This window comes from Embiotoca jacksoni, unplaced genomic scaffold (genome assembly GCF_022577435.1).
Source record: "Embiotoca jacksoni isolate LCO1_2020_lvr unplaced genomic scaffold, fEmbJac1.0.p SCAF_15, whole genome shotgun sequence".
Classification (NCBI taxonomy): Eukaryota; Metazoa; Chordata; class Actinopteri; family Embiotocidae; genus Embiotoca; species Embiotoca jacksoni.
In genome coordinates, this window is record NW_027185285.1 from 12,642,156 (window position 1) to 12,663,775 (window position 21,620).

Consider the following 21,620-nt stretch of genomic DNA (forward strand, 5'->3'; position numbering starts at 1 on the left):
AATCGAGCCAAACCAAGGCAAACTATTACGCTTTTATGTGTCCCATTCAAACATTAATGACAAACACTGTGGTGGACCTGTTGCATGATTTAATTAAAATGGGTTGCACCCCACCAACAACTTCTTACAAAGAGACATACGTTTACTGTTTATGTCAACTTTCTGCCAGGTTGTCTCCAGCCAACTGAGCAAACAAACAAAGCTATGGTTAGCCTGCAACTTTATCTCCTATCTAGAGCAAAGCGAAAAAAAGTATTGCAGAATATGGCTGACATATTTCACATGTTTAATGATGAAAGATTTTAACTTACAGTAGTTACCTCAGAGTAATCTGATAAACTAATTGAATACTTGCACCACAGAAAAACCTGCTTTTCCATTTATGCATATACACATTTAAAAAGTACAAATACATTAACTAAACTATACAATACCTAAATGTTTTTATACACACTACAGTCACTCTACTTAATTGGTTGTTTTTGATTGGAGAAAACAGTAGATGTTTCCTGGCAACAGAGTTACTCATTACTAAACGCTTTAGAAGTTAGGGGATGTCTTTTTCAATTTTGATAGTACAACGTGATTTAAAGAAAGTGTAATGAATGACTTTATTCACAAATTTACTATGATGTTGGATTTACAACAAGCTGACCCTTGGTCATTACTAAAGTATGTCAAAGTTGTAGATGTAATCCTCCTCAGTGAGGACTCACGGTTTTTATTTGCTGCAGAGCAATATTAACATTAACATTCAACACTCTTCTGAAAATAATATTTGACAGGAAACAGGACAATGTGATTTTTCAACAAGATTTATTATTCTACAATTGAAAACATCACAATACAGATTTTCTTATCAGTGAACTATCTCACAAAACACATTTGTATTCTTCTCTTGCAGTATCTTTGCTGTTCTTTGCGTTTAAAAACTGAAAATAATCTTCAGCATATTGTTATATGACTGGTTGTTTAGCATGTAAACTCAGCTAAAATCGAAGCAAACTAAAGTTCAAAAGGCCGCCATCAAATTTGAATTGAACATTACCTCATCATATGTCAAGTTTACTGTCAAGTAGCCTCGGAAAAGCTACAAACTGCGAGGGAAAAGCATGAGAAATATAAAGCGAAACTGTATTATATATCTCTGCGATAATGAGAAGAGAATGAAGTAGAAGAGAAGAGAAGAGAAGAGAAGAGAAGAGAAGAGAAGAGAAGAGAAGAGAAGAGAAGAGAAGAGAAGAGAAGAGAAGAGAAGAGAAGAGAAGAGAAGAGAAGAAAAGAGAAGAGAAGAGAAGAGAAGAGAAGAGAAGAGAAGAGAAGAAAATTAAAGAAAATCAGCCCATAGAAATGGAGAAAGGTCAAGAGGAAAGAAAATGAGGAATCTGAGTGGGAGAGGAAGAGGGGAAGAAGGAGAGAGAAAGGTCAGAACGAAAAATGACAGATGGAAAGGCGTGATCAAAGAAAAGGTCGGAAAGAAAAAACAGAGGGAAGGAGGGAGGACCCTTTTAGGCCAATAACATCCACCCTGCAGGACCTGTAAAACTGCATGATTAGATCATGAAACAGGAACAGTTTGATTTAAAGTGTCATTATATTTCAGTCACACAGATGTTTTTCTGCTTTATTTTCACATTTTCTACTTAAGTTTTACCCTTAAACACATCACATTTGTACAAATGCAACTATGGAAATGGAAGACTCTTACCCCTATTGAAAAATATTTATATATGTACAAATAAAGCAGAACATATACTTATTAAATAGGAAGCAATGGCATGAGACATACTTTTTTCATAAATAAGTAACATAAACCCTATTAATGTCTAATAAAGTAATTAGTATCACACACCAGTCCAACACTTAATATAGAATAAATCCATATATGGATCAAGATATGAAAGAGAGCGAGATCATCACATGCATGCATAGCATAATTCTTCTTTGTCCTGAACTTTAATTTCTAACACCAAACATAACCACATACTGGCTGATGATTATTTTATGCGAAGAAAAAAGCTTCACATGAAGATAAACAAGTTGTCAGGTGATGTTTAGGCGGTTAGCTTATGTCTTTGCCAGAAAAGAGAAACTTCTTATTAGAGTTAAAGAAAAGAAAAAGACCTACAGTATATTAAATTGTACAGTACTCAACATATCTGTGTCACATGCACGTACAGTGACACTCATCCATTAACTCAGTCATACGAACAGGCAGCTGTCTAGTGCTTTTGAACGCTTTTCAGGGCCTATGATTCTCAATAGCAGATATTAAGATTCAGTGTGATCGATATTAAGAGATATTAATACCCTTGACCAGAGCAATGTACAGCTCTATATTTGAAAAAGGCCAAAACACAGATTGTACTTGATGTATTTTTCACTGTACAACATCTAAACAGAACAAAAAGACTGCAGAGCACAACTTCCCCAAAGGTGAAAGACTTAGGAATGGTTTTGTGCATATATATATATTTATATACAATAGGCGTATGTACGTTATATAGTATGCATGAGGGTGTATGCTGATTAAAGAAGGAGAAAAAAAATCTAGGCCTGTGCAATGGACCTACAGTATATGTCTCGTGTGCCTCCAGGAGCGAACGTTTCACAGTCATTGTCCGCCTTGTTACGCTTCACCTAATAATTCCAACCCTCAGTCATGGATCGGACTGTATGGCTGTTTGTGTGTGTGTGTGTGTATGTGTGTGTATAGTACACAGAGTTGGTTGGCATTACAACCAGTGTAATGTGGTTCGAAGCTAGAAGGCAGATTTCCTGAAATTCAGTTGAATTTGAAATAATTGGCTTCATTTAGTTGAGCTACACACACACATTCAGGCACACACACACACACACACACACACACACACACACACACACACACATGTTCAAATATTCTATCATATGGACAATTATCTATATATGCACAAATGTTTATGCACACAAACACAACACCAACACACACATACGCGAATCGATTTGAGAAAGTAGGTGCAAAATGAGAAAAGCAGCGTTGCTGTTGTTATTATTGCTGTTTGTGAAATTACACACTTGGGGGTTGTCAAAGCTGCTCGTGCTTCACTGTGTGCACATCTGCATGTGTGTATGTGTGCATGCTCCACTGGTGACTGCTGCATTGCCAACCCTGTGACACCACGTCACACCAGGCTCCCGCCGAGGCCTTGTCAGGAATACGGCTTAGAGCCAAAACAAAAAAATAAAAAAATGAAAGTCAACGGGGAGATTGGGAGGAGGGAGAAATGAAAAAGGCAAGAGCCAAATAAAGAAAAGGAGGGAAAAGAAGGACGAAGAGGTTTGACAGGCTGTGAAGTTTGCTCATTAGTGATATTCCTCTGTGATGGCCCAGTGTGAGACCCTCAGTCTAAGTGTGTCAGCGCTTCCACAGTGCAACTCATGACAGCGTACGGGCTGGTTGAGACCGGGGAACAATGGTCATACGCACAAGTGAAAGCGGTAGGCAGTGCTGTTCATGGTGCATGTCAAGATGGCTACCGGTGCAGGAAAAGGCTGCAGCGCACGGCCTCGGTTTCCCACACTTACATTAAATGACTGCAGAAGATTCCACTGATACGACTAGATAGAGTTATAAAGGTTTCCTCCTATACATTTTTACAAAGAGACAAGAACATTAGAGTATATAAAACTTTACACAGCGAACATCATGACACACCAGTTTGTAATCTATAAACATCAAATGTACATTTCCTGTGTGCTTTGCAGCTCTTGGTCCCATTTGGCCGTGTGTGGACAGGGAGGGGACAAGACTAGAAACTGGGACAATGAGAGACTGTGCCAGACTTAAAAAATGGACTCCTTTCATCATTACTCACCAACGGCAGCCATTTTAACAGTACCAGGACAATCACACCCCAGTCGCAGCGAATTCTGGTATCCCGGACAGTATTCGATGATTAGTCTTTGTCACATTTTAGATGTCACAATGGTGCACTGAAACTTGTGAAATACCATGAGAAAAATTATTACAATACTTCACTTAAAGCAAACTAAAAATAGTGAGAGGCTTGCTGCAGGATTGAAGCAGATTAATGTCATAAATGGAGCAGCAAACCAAATTCTAAGTGGAGTGGTATAGTCTGTGCTTCCCATATCATTATAATCGATTATATCCTGTATAAATTGGCAGTTTTGGTTTTATGAAGTTTATATTCTCTCCATAAATCTAATCATGTCACACATGCACAAACAGTAGATTTTGACACCATGGACTTTTGTGGATCTTTGGTATCCAGTGTTTTGTGCATGTTTGCTGTGGTGATGACTTTCTTGGGCTCAAGTATTGGAAAACCCCCCAGTGTGACCTAATTGGAAAGCAGACATTCACTGCACACACACAAAGTAACTGTAATCGTATACCTAGTTTGCCTTCCTATTTGCTCTGAAACCCCGAGTTTCCACCAGTCCATGAGTGTGTGTTAATTTTCAGGAGCCATGTATTCGGGGTTGGTGTAGGAAAAGCCGAGGAACTCGTCCTGGTCCAGATTCATGATGACCAGCTTGTCTGTCGGCGTCAAATCCACCGGCATCTTGGTGAACTCCTTGTCAAAGTTACAGGTGTCTCGACGGGTTTTCTGCAAGTGGCGTTAAGAGATTGTGAAGGTGAGAGGGTGTGATGGGAGGGAGGAGATAAACAATGATTGGAGGAGAGTGGGATGGATTGGAAGGGAGAAGAAAAAGCACTGCTGTTAAACACCTTACAGTGGATTGTCAACTTAGAGTCCAGGTTCATATTTGTTCATATTTCAACTTTTCTCTGTTTCTTGACAAAAAACTAGCTTTTGAAGTATCTATAATTTGTGGCTGTACTTGGACCTCCTTTTGCTGATTGAAAAAGAAAAGCAAACATGATGGTTAATTTCATTTCCAAGATATTAGGTGTACCTTCAAAATCCATCACAATCCCAGGCAATGTCAGCAGCAGGAAATCGGTCGTTTATGGTATTGTTTCTAATACAAATGCATTATTTGACAATGGAGGATAATGTGTGCCGTCAATAGCATACCACAGACCACACCGCATATGAAGTGAATTGTTTGCCTTTATTCAGAAGCCTTTTGTTTTATTTCCTGTCACTCTTCATGAACCTGAAAATCCAATCTTTCTAGTTAGGTCTCAGAAGCCAAGGTCATTTTTAACATCATCTTTATATCGCAAAAACTGTATCTGTCTTCTTCAGTCCACTGTGGCAGTTACAGAAGAGTGCAGATGGCTTACCACCACCTGACAAGATAAAATGTAGTTCTTCTGGAGTTTCCTCACTGAACTAGAGTTACTGCCTCGTGGTCCTATGCCTCTGCCAACCTGTCTGTTCATATCCATTATAACCTATGTAGTGAAGACTTAGAAGGAATTCGTCCAATAAAGCTGATTGAACAGAGTTGTACCCATGCCAGTAGACAATGCTTTAAATATGGACGTTGCTGCAAAGAAACTACAAATTGTAAAATGTGGATGTGTTCCTGAGTTAAAAAAAGCATTTTTGCAGAACATTATAATGTCACAGTGAAGTTGACCTTTGACCTTTTGGATACAAAATGACAAACATTTAATCCTGTTAGTCATTTGTGTGAAATGACTCAATTCGAGTATTATTTCTCGAGTTGTGGCTTAAATCATGTTTTGTGAGGTCTGGAGGTCTGGAGTGACCTTTGACCACTAAAGTCTCATCAGTTCATCCTGAGGTCTATGTGAAAGATTGTTCCAAATTTGAAAAAAAAAAAATCCCTCTGTTCCTGAGATATCACATTAGTGAGAATGGGATAGATATAAGATCGCAGTGACCTTGACCTTTGATCTTTGACTAACCAAATGAATCAGTTAATCTTGGGGACCAAATGAGCATTTGTACCAAATTTGAAGAAATTCCCTCAAGGCGTTCCTGAGATATCACATTCATATTCATAAGACATACTGACGTACGGCCAGCGTGAAAACAGGATGCCTCCGGCTGTTGTCGTCGTAGAGGAATAACAATCAGAGCACCCTCCTCTGGTCCTGTCCTTGCTACAGCGACCCCTTCGTATTCAGCTATTTGTTGTCAAGGCTCAAACTTTATGTGGGAAGGATTTGTTCATATTGGCATGCTACATGTAACATCTGACAAAATGATAGGAAGTGAAATATCTCTTTCCCAGAGAAAGAATCAGGTACAACAAAGGTTTCAAAATGGCAGCAGGCAGTCCATCCTAATCAAAGGGGAAAACAAAAAGACATTGAAGGACATGATGGGATAGTTTATAAAGTAAAGGAGGAGCCGAGGGGAGTCAGCACTCCAACAGAAGGACGAGAGAAAGGTGCTAAACGACAAACGGAAAATCAAGAGAGGAAGGGGATGGACTTGAGAGACTGGAGTACAGGCAACGCCAACTGTGACTTTGTGTAGGAGGTGAGGGATTTCTGTGTGTGTGCGTGTGTGTGTGCGTTTAGTAGTAGTAGTAGTAGTAGTAGTAGTAGTACAGGGTTTCTCTGGGGCAGGGAATTGTTAATGCACTGCTTGGCTCACAGTGGAAAGAAAAGAGCGAACAGGCTGTTAAAGATGGAGGAGTGTACGTTAGCGAGTGGGGGAGGGGCGTAAAAAAAAAAGATGCGGTAAAAGAGAGCGGCTGCCATTTGATTCACGCACACTGACACTGACACACTCACATGGTGGATTGGGGATTATTGGGGCTCAGCATGCTATATGCACTCATGGAACTGTGAAGCTCTCTGTATAAGAGCAAACACCAAGGGGAAGACGGTATTTACTCACACACACACACACACACACACACACACACACACACACACACACACACACACACACACATAGCGGTGGGTGCCGACTATGGCTTGTAGGATGTTCGCCAGAGAACAGGCGTGGAGAGAAGCATAGCCAGAGCCAGCACATTACAGACTTTAGTACACTTTATCCCAAATGTGGCCATTTTTAACTTTCATCAAAGTCACTGAGAACTTCTAACTCACAAAAAAAAAAAAAATCCAGCCTCGTTTGTTTGCTGAGATGCACCAGAAACAAATACTGTATTAGGAACACAAGAGCATGCAAACACTCAGTGACACAGTTGGTTAATATTTTAGTGAAATGAGAATTGTCTCAACTTTAACTTGATCTAATCAGCCTATTGTGTGATCCTCAGTTTTGCATTTTTACATGACTGTTGTTACAATAAACAGTCCAACCCGGCATAGCGTGTAATACACATACGTATCCACTAGAGGGGAGGGTGTCAGTGTCACGCCTTTGCTTAGTGAGACGTATCAGAGTCACTTGTTTTAGGAAAACAAAACCATGTTGAAACCCACATGGTTAGGACTAATAAAAAAAAAAAAAAAAAAAAAAAAAAACCTTAGGGTCAGGGGAAAACTATGCGGTTACAGTTAGGAATAAAAAAACAACAACAAAAAAAACCCAAACAAAACAAACCCACCTTTTCACCTCCCAGACTTGAATCAATCTTCCTGGGAGAAAGTTTGTGACATACACCACTGGACTACCTCCTGAATTTCAGCAGATTTGTACTGTATCATTACCTCCATCAAGAGACTTTTGTGCCGTGACTTCTACCACGTAACCTGCCTGTGTTCACGTTGGCGTTTTTCCGACATCAACGCCAGGACAGACGTGTGCATTACACAATTTGCTGTGATATTGGGCTGAAACAGTCTTATAATCAAAATTTGCACGTTAGACCTATGCTAGCATGTCATTCTTGACAAATCAATTATTGTAGGCCTATGTATTTATGTATGTGTTAAGACTACCAAATGTTTAATAAGTAACTGATTCTCACACATATAAAAATATGAATTTATACGCAGAGTGAGTGTATTTGGGGACACCAAATAACCAGGAAGAAAATATTGCCATTGATTACGACATAATTTCAGAACACCGTGGATAAATAGACAGAAAGGTAATTCATAGTAAACACAGGGGGATACGAAAAGCAACACAGAGGAAGAGTAGGAAATGGACAGAATAAAACACATAAATATTCACATCACCAAGAAAGCAGCAGTCACAGAGAAAATCTCACAGGGCACAAACAATCTCGGAAAATCCTCAGCCATAAATATTTTGTGTGAACAGACAGCGAGGGAAACCAGTGATTTATCGAACACATCCATGAAGTCAAGAGTCCGAGTGTCAGACAGCATGTACATCTGGACAACACTGAAGCCACAGTCCAAATCACAACATGAGGAAGAGGAAGGACGGAGGTGAAGAAAGAAGGAGACAGAATCCAGCAAAGTCCAACACTTCAAAAGGCAGAATGTAGATACAAGCTTTGAACACAACAACACATTTCTGTTTGGACAGTTTGAGAAGAGAGAGGGAGAGGGTGGTGGGTTCAGCAGCGTAGGAGGACAGAGAGGGACAGGAGAGCTCACAGAAACCACAAACCAGAGTTGCATCTCCTACCTTCATCTGCCAACTCTCCCACGGCCTGAGAGGCGCTCCCTCCATCCACAGGGACAAGCTTGCCACAGCTGGCCCAGATCCACCTCACGTTCCCTGGCCATGATATCTGCTGGAGTGCCTCCTCTCAGAGAGGTTGGTACGACACTCATATGGATGAAGTGTTATTCACTTTCCATAGAGGATATCAGACGTGTCTTTTTTTTTTTTTTTTATCAAGGTCAGATTTGGTTTTATTCAACCTCTTCCATCCACAGTATAATACTAAAACTACTGAGGTCACTGCGGTAGCCTACATGAACAATACTTCTTTATTTTTTTTTATGTGGATCATCCACATCCACGGGTGGTAAGGGTACTATAGTCACTGTGATTGGTAAACGGATGCTCTGTAACCTGCCTACGACAGACTTATCGTCTAAGTTACCAAGAATATTTTACACATTGATTACCGAGGGGCGGGACAAATGCATCTAACCACCGACACTGGTCGCTGATTGGTCCGCCCTTCAGAGTTGCTGAGTGAACGCTAATTCTAGCAGTGTATCCGGAGGCTAATCGAGGTGACGAAAACTGAAGCTGTGAGCAATAGTCTGGAGGAGCCAGGCTATCGGGACAGGGCGGTGTGTAATTCTGATATACGGGGTTGGTATCTATGTGTTGGTTGAATATGGCGTATTGTATCATTAAATGCTAACTGTCAATGCAATTTTGATCATGTATCTGACTGGACACACAAGCACAAATGTGTCAGTGTGTGTTTATAGTCACAAAACCTTGAAAATGGTCCACTGTGTACATTTCAGAAAACTGTGCGCACACACACACACACACACACACACACACACACACACACACACACACACACACACACACACACACACACACACACACACACACACACACACACACACACACACACACACAGCTGCCAGCCATGTAGGCCAGCTCATAATGTGTTCCATCTCAGCACGCTTCACTTGCAGTTAATGCTGCGAGGCAGAGACAGAGATATGGAGAGAGAAAAAATTAGGAAAAGAGATGCAGCAAAGGACAGAGGGTGAGATAAATATCAGTGGCCCTTGGTATAGATGCACAGATAAAAGGCTCAGAACACAAGATGGCATTAGGGCAAACACACACAATTATTTTTCACATCACTGTGTTCCAGAGGCAGTGGCTTTAATAGAGAAACATGACTCCCAGTCTTCAATTTAGTCTTTGCCTCTTTACACCTCCCTTCCCTCTCTTCCTCTGCTTCTCCTCTTCCTCCCTGCCTCAACTCCCCTCCACCTCTCTCTCTCTCTCTCTCTCTCTCTCTCTCTCTCTTTCTCTCATCCCATCTCTTTTCAGTAACGAGAGGATTAGCGGGAGACGAGCCGATGTCAGCTGAGGATGCGGGGAGAGTGGGAGGCACAGAGGAAAGGGGAGGTGAAGAGGAGAGGAGGGTGAATGAAAGGCGGTATCGAACGCTGACCTGTTTTGGGCTGATAAGCGCAGGATGCTTTGTGCTGAAGCCACTGGCTTTAATTTGGGGGCCGCAACATTTGGAATTAATTATCACACACACTCCAGCAGTGCTGCGGCTTACTGTGTACACTGGCTATTACATCCACTCCAATACAAACTTTATACAGCTTATGTGCTGGAACTTACTGTTACACAGAGTCTGAATTGCTTTATAATAAATTTGCATAAAATACAGCTGCACTACAGCGTTAGTATACAGTTAACAAAGAGGGATGTGGGGTGTGTCATCTGCTCAGGTTGTTGGCCAAAGCAACAGGAAGACATTATTCTTCAACACTAAACTATACGTAATATTTTTATCACAACAATGTGTTTCACTGAATGGAATTTGTTTCACGACAGAGGTTGAAGCAAAACTGACTCTTTCCTCCTATTTCCTTGGATGTGAGTCTTCGGATCTATAGTCTACCTGCTACTAATAACGTTTCGTACTCAGTATTACAGACCATTTCTAGTTTCCTTAAAAGCAGCACGTAGGATTTAGTGGCATCTAGTGGAGAGGGTGAAAATTGCAACAAATATTAACCCTCTCCTTCCAAGTATATATGTATATATGTATATATGTATGTATGCATAAACCCGTGGAAAAAACTCCAAAGCCCCTCTGTACTGCTACTGTTCGGTTTGTCCGTTTGTGGTTTACTGTAGAAACATGGCAGTGCAACAAGTTGCGAGGTTGTATCACCAACCTAAAGCACCTCAGTTGGGGTGAGCACGGCGTCCCACTTTGTGTGGGACTGCACAGCATCTTTATCCCTCGTCCTGCACCTTCGTCCCACAAATTGACAGGCTCTAGTTTTCAAAAGTCTGCAAAGCAGGACAGACCCTGTCACATGCACATACGGCCATTATAGTACCATGGGCTTATTGCATCTTGTGAACTCGTTAATTTCCAAGGATGTGCTCAACTGACGGTCCAAAACAGATGCGGGATAGGCGAGGCAGCCATCATAATTAAAGACAACTATAGTACAGTATATCGCCAGCCTGAGTGAACACATGAACTGTCATCAGCTCAGTTTGCTCACTCTGTAGATAGTTGAAATGGTTAGTTCAATTCAACAAAGCCAAACAAGCACTGTACCCAAGAGTAATCATTTTGGGCTAAATTGCCAAAATTTCGCAGAAGTGCCGATGAAGATTTGTTCCTACGTGCACCTCTACATCGGAAAGTGAAAACAAATTGTCTTGTTCTCGCTACTTTACTGCCTGGATTCAACAATATAGATATAACATGTTAATGAGTGAGAATGATTTGATTAGATTTGAAGTAGCTTTTTCTCATTGTATCCGATGTTAATGCTAACCTAGCTCACTGCTGGCTCCGGCTTCGTATTTAAAGGACGGATACCAGAGTGGAATCGATCTTGTCATCTAACTCTGTGCAAGAGAAGGATTGAGGGGATTTGCCTTAATGTCCAAACTACTTAAACTCTTTACCTGAAGAGAGACCCTTTATCATTTTAGGAAAACAACATTATACCTGTTTATGTAGAGGAAACACTGTAATAAATTTTTTTTTAAAAAGTACTTCATTCTGCTTTAAACATGAATCAACATCTTTCATTGCACAGACTGCTGACTGATCCAGCGTGCTTTAATGCCACTGCGTAAAAGTGATATATGTGCTTGTACAAATCAGAAGGTTGCCTGATAGACCTGCAGAAGGTTACAACTGCATGTTATAAATTATATACAGTCATGATAAATACAGAGGTGATGTTGGGGTCCAAATAATTCAGGGTCATGACATTTTTTTTTTTTTTTTTTCTAAAGTGGTCCAAAAGTACATGTTTTAAATGTCACATTTTCTAATTGTACTCATTGTGTGTGTTCAGTGTGAATCAGGCCTGGGCAAAAAAGTAATAGCCAGCTTAGGCGGGACGTGGCTGAGCTTTGTTAGATACTAAAGAATAGTCATTATTTATGAGCATTTTCTGGATGGACACTCACAGCAAAGTACCTTGCTATTTGTGAACCCAGCATTTTCAATCTCTTTCACCAGTTCTACGGACACAGATTGAAGCGTTCCAGGTGGATGATTGGTACGTTGTAGATTTTGCTTCACGGCTTAGGTAAGTCACAACCACTGTGTGTCGTTTGTTTCCAAACTTGTTAACATAATAATGCACTAGGGGTAGTAGTAAATGGTGCAAGATACAGTTATTAAAAGTAAATGTGCAGCTCGTCGGAGCAGCAGCAGCAGCGGAGGCTCGACTACAGTGGATTGTGAGCAGCTTTAGAGGTGGCGAGAAGCGGCTGAGTGGCTCAGCAGGGCTGTGTGTATGTAGGCCGTGTTCTGCATGTTATTTCCTTGAAGTCATCAGACCTACGCTTCCCCCATCAGGGAAAGGCTCTTATGATAAGTGGCAGCCATGAAATATGCACAGCCTGTCGTAGCTGCATGCCTCGCTTCACAGAGCCTCGCTTTGCCTCCTCGTCCCCTCCCTCCATACTTTTCCTCCTCACCACTGTCCCCTTCGTAATTCCTATTTTTCCTCTTCTCCTCACCTCCCGTCATCGTTGTTCATCGCTTCCCTCTTCTTCTCTTTCATCTCTTATTCTTTCTTCCTTCCAGTTGCTCAGAAACCTCCCTGTCTGTCACCTTCCATCATTCTAATCTCTCTTTCTTCTCACCTGCTTTTCTTTCTCTCTCTCTCTCACTGTCCTCTATCGCCTCCTTATTTTATATTACCATCAAATCAGTTTATACTCCATGGACAGCAACAGTGTGTGTGTGTGTATGTGTGTGTGTGTTTGTATGAGAATGGGATGAATTAAGAGCGAGCGAATGAAGGCTAAAATAAAAAGAAATTGGAAGCAGAGAGAACCCCACAGCGACTACAGACATTTCCTGAAGCACATTCAAACAGTTGAAAACACAACAAACATCCTCTAACACATCTTTTAAATTCTTTATTTTAGGTATGTCTGCTTTTCTTGGAAAAACAAAAAAAATTTGGCACATGGAAAGCATTGTGAAAAGCATTTTTTCCTCTTTTTTTCTTCTTCTTCTTCAGATATACTGTAAATGTATTTTCACACACAGCGCACGTAACAGTAGCTTGGATCACACTTTTGAAGCAATGCTGACAGAAAATATGGATCACCCTAATATGTTAAATGTATATAAATCCTAACTAATAAAAAGGTAAAACAAAAGCTTTTTTTTTTTTTTTTTCATGCAGAGTTTGTTTTGGGTCTCCTTCAGCAAGAAGGAATCAAAAACAAAAACACCAATCCTGTAGTACGACCTGTCCACCTCTTCTCCTTTACAATACTGACCACATGTGTAGTTATCATTTGACACAGTAATATATGTTTTTATATATGTATATGTGTGTATTTGTTGTTGCTGCTAGAATTAAAGAGACGATGACTGAAGTAAATACTGACAATGGAAATACAACACAGACAGTGGATACAGACTGTAGGTTTACATCATCAAGTCATAAAAACACAACAGATGGATTTATTTTCACACTCATAGCTGAGGATGAAATGAGACAACAGTAAAACTGCTCTTCATTGCTGAACTCACCAGCAGTTATAAGACTAGAGATCTTCAACAGGACCAACCTTATGCAGATGTATAACTTTTGTTAAAGCCCGTCCCCTGGCATTGATTAAACCAGCTCAACTCTGTCAATCAAAAGTACATATTTAGTAGTTTTAGATGTAACGCTACACCTTTGCCTTCATTCTGTACACACAGATCTATGAATAGGCAAACAGTCTCCGCCTCTATCTCCACCCACCCCTCCACCACTCGCCTGCAGCTCAATGAATTGGAAAATCCCGCCCCACAAGTTGACAGGATTGGTTCCTTAGGCATGTGATGCATGAAACTCTGGCTGTCTGAATCTGTTTGTTTGAGACTGTCATTGGCGCACTGGAGTTGCAAAGTGGAAATGCTATGATGTTGACTGCTTATTTTGACCCGTAGCATAAAAGAACACCACACTGACATGTTAACAAGGTTGAAAACTAGATTACCATTGTAGGGCATCTTTAACTCAATCAAGATGTGAAGTTACTTAAGCTCAACAGGCCTGTCTCCAAAAGTGACCTTACATGTTCCTATTAAGTGCATAATAGGTGGCTGTGGGTGAAAGTATTCAGTAACAAAGCCAATAAAGGCCATGAAAACATGTTATCATCTGTCTTACTGCAAAAAGAAAAAATCGAGCAAAAAATGGTCTCTTTCTTTTAACTTAGACGGTCTGTCTGTCGGATGGTAGCCAAAGTGTACGTGATTATAGTTATCAGACAGTTTTGAAGTGTTGTTGTCCTCTACATTGATCCATTATTAACTTATAGTCACTTCCAAAGATATTCTAAGATGTCACTTATCTTCATTATCCTGATTTCTTTCCGATATCTTGTCAGTGGACATGCAAGCAGTAACCATTTTCACTCCCATGCCTGTCAGGTCCTGTTATTCCGTCATGTGAATTAGTTTTCCCACTAGAGGTGTTCATGGGTACAAAACGATGGACCGGATCTGAACCTGAACCATGACAGACTGACCCAAACCCTGAGTGCTCAAATTATTTTCAAAACAGAAAGATCCGATCTGAAGGGGATCAATACACAGTCAGACCTGATCCGGTTACACAGGAGGATAATTAGACCTAACATAGAGAGTGAATACTAACACAGGCAGAAACATATAGTACTATCAATAAACAAGCGGACCTGACTGAACAACAACATACTTTAATAATAATGTCCTAAGAAGATATGTAGAGTCAAAGAAACTAATGCCAATGCAATTTAAAAAAAAAAAAAATTCTTTAAAGACTAATTTCGAGAAACAAATGCCTCCTCTTGCACCAACAATAAAACATTCTGTAGCTAACCAGGTGATTGAAAGACACAAGATAATATTTGTAAATCAAATTCAAAAGGTAATTTTCATTTACTGGTTTTAATCTTTACCGATTCCCTAGAATATTTTCTCCCGTGGTGATTGATCATGGCTGATCGAATGCTTGGATTCATTTATCGGATTAGACATATGATCACACAGACTTGATACCTAAGGAAGTAAAACAAGACCCGTCCAATCTAACTGGTCGAGTCTTCAGAACTAGGTGGACCCATGAAAACCTCTAATTTCTCCCAGCAAATTTAACCAAATGGACTTCTTCAGTTGCACATGTAGAATATTACTGATAAACACCACTGAACCAGGATGTTAATGTGCCCACTTTGCAGAAAAAAAACTCCCCCCTCTGTGATAAAGAAATTTCGATGATGTTAACTGCACCAAGTATGTAAAGTACCCACACTTCTCTCTGGCTGAGTTGAGCAGGCCTACACTAATAACTTCATCGCCTCTGTATGTAAATCACTTCCAGTTCGAACCACCAGTTCTGTATTCCTGTCAGCAGGATTATTGCTAGTTAGGGAAAACAAAAGACGAAAAACACACACAGATATTTTCCTGCTTCAGGAGGCCGAGCTTTAACCTGTGTCCACATCTCCTGCAGCTGTAGTTAGGATGGAAACTCTTATTGCGCGCACAGAAAAGCACCAATCACAGTGAGCCGGGCATCAAATCCTACTTCGGAAAACCTAGATCCAAACTGCAGGGCTACCTGATAATTTGGTCTGTTCTTCTGTTGCTGTTCTCTTTTCTATCAAAGAAGCTTTTTCTAGGCCTAGTACCTTTATGAAAGGCTCAGGTACTTAACCTGCATTTTAAAAGCAGGGACCTGGGCCCGGTTTAGATTTTCAGCCCATAGATCTCAACCTGCAAACCATCCGTGGTTCTGAGGTGTTGCTTTCCAGGGACTCTACGGGGTGGATTTGTTGTCAGTGTTGATTCAAACCCAACATTTAGGACTGGTTGTCTTGTGGAGCTGCTGGTTGGAAATAAAGTGGATCATTCTAATACTGCTCGATATGAAGGGGGGTGCCGACATCCACAGTACGAACTAACGTAAACACACGGCCAGGCAAGGCGCTGGGAAGGCAGTATGGACACACATATAAAACTACACAGTCCTCTTTCACACACATACATACACACATGAAATACACATGTGCACACGCACACACACACACACACACACACACACACACACACACACACACACACACACACACACTGTAAACAAGCGCCCAGGTATTGGAATCATGCTTTTGTAAAACACAAAGAAACTAACTGCTCGTCTCTTTCATTGCGTAGATACTAAATAACAGATATCAGTTCAGAGTATAAGAAATAGTATTACCTATGCATTTAACTGACTCAAACCCGCTATGAAGACTACATTTCCCAACAGCATTTTACCACTATGAGCCAGTGATGGGCAGCAAATACACGGGCAGGAAATCAGATATTTGTGGTGCAGATCTGATTGGACAATATCAGGCTTATTGGATAAAATAATACCCCGTAAGATAAGATGCTAAAATGCAGTTGGGAGACAAGTTTCAGGGCTATTCTTCTATGATATAGAAACTCATGCATGTTTGTCAAGCATTCCAGTTTTAGCTAAGATAAGGATAAACATACAGACACTAGTATTATTATTATTATTATTATACACTCATTAAAAAGCACACTAGAGTTGCAGGCCTAACCAAAATGCACTGGAAAAGCCGAGGAATGAAGAAAAAGAAAAGTTAAATCACAATTTCCACCCAAATAAAAATCCTAACATGGGATGCTGAAGCTATGTTACACAGGAGGTGTTGCAGTTGTGTATTTGTGTGGGCTGGGGTAATCATGACTTATTGATATTCTGTAGTTTGGTTGTCAATTTTTTAATAAATAAATAAATTTGCTTCCGTTTAATTACTCTTTTATGATGCAAAAATGCTGCTTTAATTATCCAAACATTTTTCTCCCTCATTTTAAATGTGATAATTTATGAATGTTAAAAGGTCCCAGTTAATTTCCAAATCGTATTCTGATTAGACATGGTAAATTAAACACAAACTCTTTGTTCACACTGCAAGCAACACGAGTTGAAAAATCACCCAAGATGCAAAATAAGTCCGATTCAAAAAAGCTTGTGGCGAATCAGATGCTTCTTGTTTCCCTACAAATGTTATTTACTGTATCATGCATACTATTCTACTACACTGCACTGGTTTATAGTGATAAGCCTCTCAGAAGCAATGCTAAGACAAAGTTGCTGCCATACTGTATGGTGTATCTTACTGAGTTGTAGCAATAATTGAATTACATATAAGCAGGTTTATAAAAAAACGCAATTACCTCAACTTCTATTTTTAACTTTGCATTTCTACTACAGTACATGCAATCAGATAGGGGCCAACACATCCTCCAAGTTGCAACAGTGTGAACAACTAATCTGTGTATTCAAAGCTCAATCAGTTTAATGGCTTCTTGATAACTGTGACAACACAAATATTTCCCAGAAAATCTGAAGTTAATATGTATTTCTGAGTGTAGATTTCAGGGTACGTAAGGTTAATAATGGAGAAAAAGATTATGTAAATGTTTGTGTGAGTGTGTGTGTGTGTGTGTGTGTGTGTGTGTGTGTGTGTGTGTGTGTGTGTGTGTCCATGTGTCCGTGCATGAGCTGAAATCAAGCCTGCTCGGTGTCAGTGGTGGTGGTGGCAGCAGTTCCTGGGAACTCTGGGTTGATAAAGGAGAATCCCTGGAACTCGTCTTGGTCCAAGTTTTGAATCACTTCCTCATCGGGAGGGGTCAGCACTGGCGGGTGGCGCGTGAAAAAACGGTCAAAGTTCTCGGCATCCCGTCCGCACTGTTAAGGAGGGCGAGGAGAGGGATGGAGTTCGGGAGGAAGGGAGGGGGTGGATTGGGAAGGGGTGGGGGTGGGGGATGGACAGGAATGGATGGAAGAAGAAGGAGAGGAAAACAAAAGAGGGAGGAATGGTAGGTTGAACCAGGGTGTGAGATGACATCATGGTTTCAAATATCTGAATAAGAGGCAGCACTCGGGGCGTGCTTGATTTAACTGTCCATTAGTGGTGGATAAAATACAATTTGTTATTGCCTCAGAAGTGATACAAGAATATCACTCTCAGGAGATGATACAGTAAAGAAAGCACGCCTCAGGTAATGCTTTGCTTTTTCAAATATTTGAAGCATATTCAACTCAAATTTCAAGCAGGAGGTCACTGAAGTCTCAAACATCCCGTGGCAGTGCACTCCGTTAAATTAGCGATCACAGAAGCGTAATGCTTTGAGATAGAACTTTTTAATAAAGAGCATTTCCACCAAAAGTTGTTTTTCTCACGGATATTTTATGTCGATTTTATGGTTAAAAGACTCGGAATTAACCAGGATTTCAAAATAAAAGTTGGAGGCACAAAGCATCGAGATGAGTATTAGTGTGATTGTGAGGTAATTATAGGCTGTAGCAGTGGAGATCTACTGAGATATGATCAACTAAATCAGACAATCAGATTGGATCCAAAAGAGCAGTAGATATTTGTGTGAATAATGCTCAAATTATTTCAATAAATTTCAAGATATTCTGTATCCATCACAGATATTCTGTCTCCAATCAGACTCTCGGTTATCTTCGTGCTTACAAAAAAGTGAATGAAATAATCTCAGACAACTGTACAATTCACATTAGGTAGAATTTTGTTTTCTCAAGAAGCAATTTGAAATAAAAGAAGTCATTGTTAATTTCAGTCCACTTCATTTGCTACTTCTGACCACTGGGAACCCAAAAAAGAACTTATATCCCCCCGAGATGTGCGTCCGTCTAAGTACATAAAACAAGTTATTAACTTGAAAACTATATTTTCCCGACAGTATGCCTCACAGGGACTTTGGGCTGAGCTATTCCTTTTTTTTCCCATCTCCATCACTGCACTGAGCTTTAATTAACACAACAAGGATTCAGTGTCCTCTGACAACATCACCCAGAGGAAAACTACAAACTCATTAAATCTCTGTAACTCGGAAAACCAAATGAAATTAAGCCAGACTGTTTATAGTTTGGGGAAATAATATGAAATGAGAAATACACCAGGGTCAAATAGTATTTGTAGCTAATTACTTGCATTTGTTTTAACCTGTTTGGGGAACCAGATTGGACCAAGTTGATACAAAGGGAAATAAAAAAAACAGCCACATGGTTTAGAAGGATCTGGAAATCAATCTTGTACAAAATGTCTCATTTGAGAGAGGAACAAAAGTCAACAGGAATACAACTGGGTCTGTTTTGGTAGAATGCTCCTTTAGTAAAAATAAAGTGGTAATCTAATTGTTTTGTGGCAAACAAAAGTTCTCGAGTCAGACAGATCTCAGATTCCCAAAAGACGAAGCGGTTCATATGTGTTGATGATATTTTGATGTCGTTTTCTGCTGTTGTACTGTTTGAAGTTTTTGTAGCGCACTCCAGGACAGGTTTGATTTGAGACTGGGCCCCCGAGCGTGCAAATAAACAGAAACATACACACAAAAAATGTGAACACAGAGAATAAAATGTGTAGATGGAAGGACAGATGTGTTGATGCACAGCAACAGTGAACCAGTTGGTGGATGGATGGATGACACCATAGATAGGCTGACAATCGACTGCTGAAAGGACAGGTGAATGAAAATGGCTGCACAGTGAGCAGTACGTTTACAGCAAGTTTAAATGAAAGTTCAAGGTAATGACATGAACATTTTTATCTTTTGGATGAAGGAATTAATCAGTCAGTCGGTCGGTCCGTCTGGTAGTTGGTCTGTCAAGTCACTCACACATTCAAAAGCTCCTGAGCTCAACCATCAAACAAGATTCTTCAAAGGCATCCACAGCATATAAAACCACAAACAGACAGTCATCAAGAACAGGAACAGGAAGTGAACGTCTAACCAAAGCGAGCAGACACTTCCGACTTTGAAAGCATCACACATCCTTCATAAACAACTACCCGTACAGAAACAGCATAACTTAGAAAAAAAAAAAAAAAGGTGGTTTTTAATTTAGAAATAAAGCGAGACCTTCCTTGAAATAACACAGCAGCATAAAATTAGTCTGATAACATAGCACCACGAAGCATCAATAAACCACATTCAGATGCTAAAGTGAAGCCTAAACTTTTACGTGGCGTAAACACAAAATCTCTGAGTTAGAAGAAAGACAGGAAGAGAGAGAAGGAGTGAGTGACAGGGTGGTGAAGGATGTTAGAAAGACGAGATCAAACAGAAAGAAGAGATGAATACAGAAGGAGAGAAAAAGTAGCGAGAGGATCAGACAACATATGTTCACAGTCTCATCAGAGGAGACTCTGCAGATACACACCTCAGTGTTCAAGCAGCAAGGTCTGAACGGTGACCTCTGTCGCACATGAGGAAATATACATGTATATAACAATGCACACGCGCACGCACACGCACACGCACACACACACGCGTGCGTGCAAAGCCCCAGTGGGCCGAGAAAGCTGCATAAAAATTCTTCAGCAGCGGTGTGGCCTAAGGCTGCGTGAGTGTGTGTACACGTTGTGTATACGTGTGTGCGTGTGTGTGTGTGAGTATTACATGACATCATTCTGACTCTCGCTATGATCAAACTCATTTTGTCGTCCAGCAAACAAAAACACAAACACAGTTGTTTTAGGTCACTTTAGCTGAAACTGTGCAGTCGTGGACATTATTCCCTGGAGGTTCAGTGTAAACTCAGTCGAACCCGGTGAAGACAAAAAGACAAAAAGCCTCTCAGGACATGGACCACAACTGCACCAACCTGCAGACACCAGTTTTAAGTGTGGATGAATGTACGTACATTCAAAGCTGTCACCAGTATTGAACGTCTTCCTCCTCCGGCCCTCATTCGTCACTGCACCTGTCTCATTAACATCTTCCGCCTCAACATTTCAGGCATCATCATCATCATCATCATCACCACCAGCTCTGCCCTCATCGCCACACATTCCTCAGCACCACCATCATCATCGTCACCATCATTTCCTCACTTACCTGTGTGCATTGTCCCATACAGAGGAGGGGAAAGAGACAGAAACATCAGACAGAAACAAGTGAGAAGAATAAAGACAGAGATGGGTGTCCAACAGGAAATAGAGGACGTTAGAAAGAAAGAAGGGAAGAGGTGTAAAATTTGTTCTGCACCCACGACCATCCACGTCGCTCTCAGCGGATACTTCGCCGGGACTTTATAACCACAAACTCCGGTCAGTGAGCAGCACCCTTATTTGCGGTCACGTCGGGTTCAGTGGGGTCACACTTACAGCTCTGGGTTTGAAAGGTGGCTGCACCTCCTTGTTCTCCACTTTCTCCCAGTCCATGTAGCGGAAGAAGCTGTGCTCTCTGATGTCTCTCTCCCCCTCTGGACCACAGCCCAGCCGTTTTGCTGGATGCTTCGTCATCAGCTGGACAGACAGGGAGAAGAGAGAGGATTACTGTCTGTCACTCCTTCTTGTCCTCATTCAAACCTTTCCTGCCTTGTAGAGCAGAGCTTTGTCCCTTTTCTTCTTCTGTACTCTATTCTCTTCTGTCTATTCTTTACGGTTTGCATATTTGCACCCATCAAATTTTGTTTTTGCTCACTACCACTTTCTTTTCTCGCATCTTTTTGTTTCTTAAATAGCCCTATCTTTTTATTTACAACCATCCATTTTTCCTTCACTATCTCCTTCTCCCATCCTGATCTGAAGACACAT

General features: G+C 40.7%; 1 protein-coding gene across 2 annotated transcripts in view; it reads right to left on the bottom strand.

The window, feature by feature from the left end:
- Positions 1 to 799: 799 nt before the first annotated feature.
- The window catches only part of LOC138198344 (protein kinase C beta type-like), a 99,540-nt gene continuing 78,719 nt past the window's right edge, over positions 800 to 21,620 (bottom strand). The window contains exons 16-17 of one of the 2 annotated variants that reach the window (XM_069149715.1): positions 21,189 to 21,329; positions 800 to 4,613 (exon numbers count right to left, since the gene is read on the bottom strand). In XM_069149715.1, coding sequence (XP_069005816.1) covers positions 4,458 to 4,613; positions 21,189 to 21,329 — 297 coding nt within the window. In that variant the 3' untranslated portion in view covers positions 800 to 4,457. Of the gene's footprint in view, positions 4,614 to 12,893; positions 17,741 to 21,188; positions 21,330 to 21,620 lie in introns of those variants that run through there. The other variant, XM_069149714.1, reaches the window with a different exon arrangement.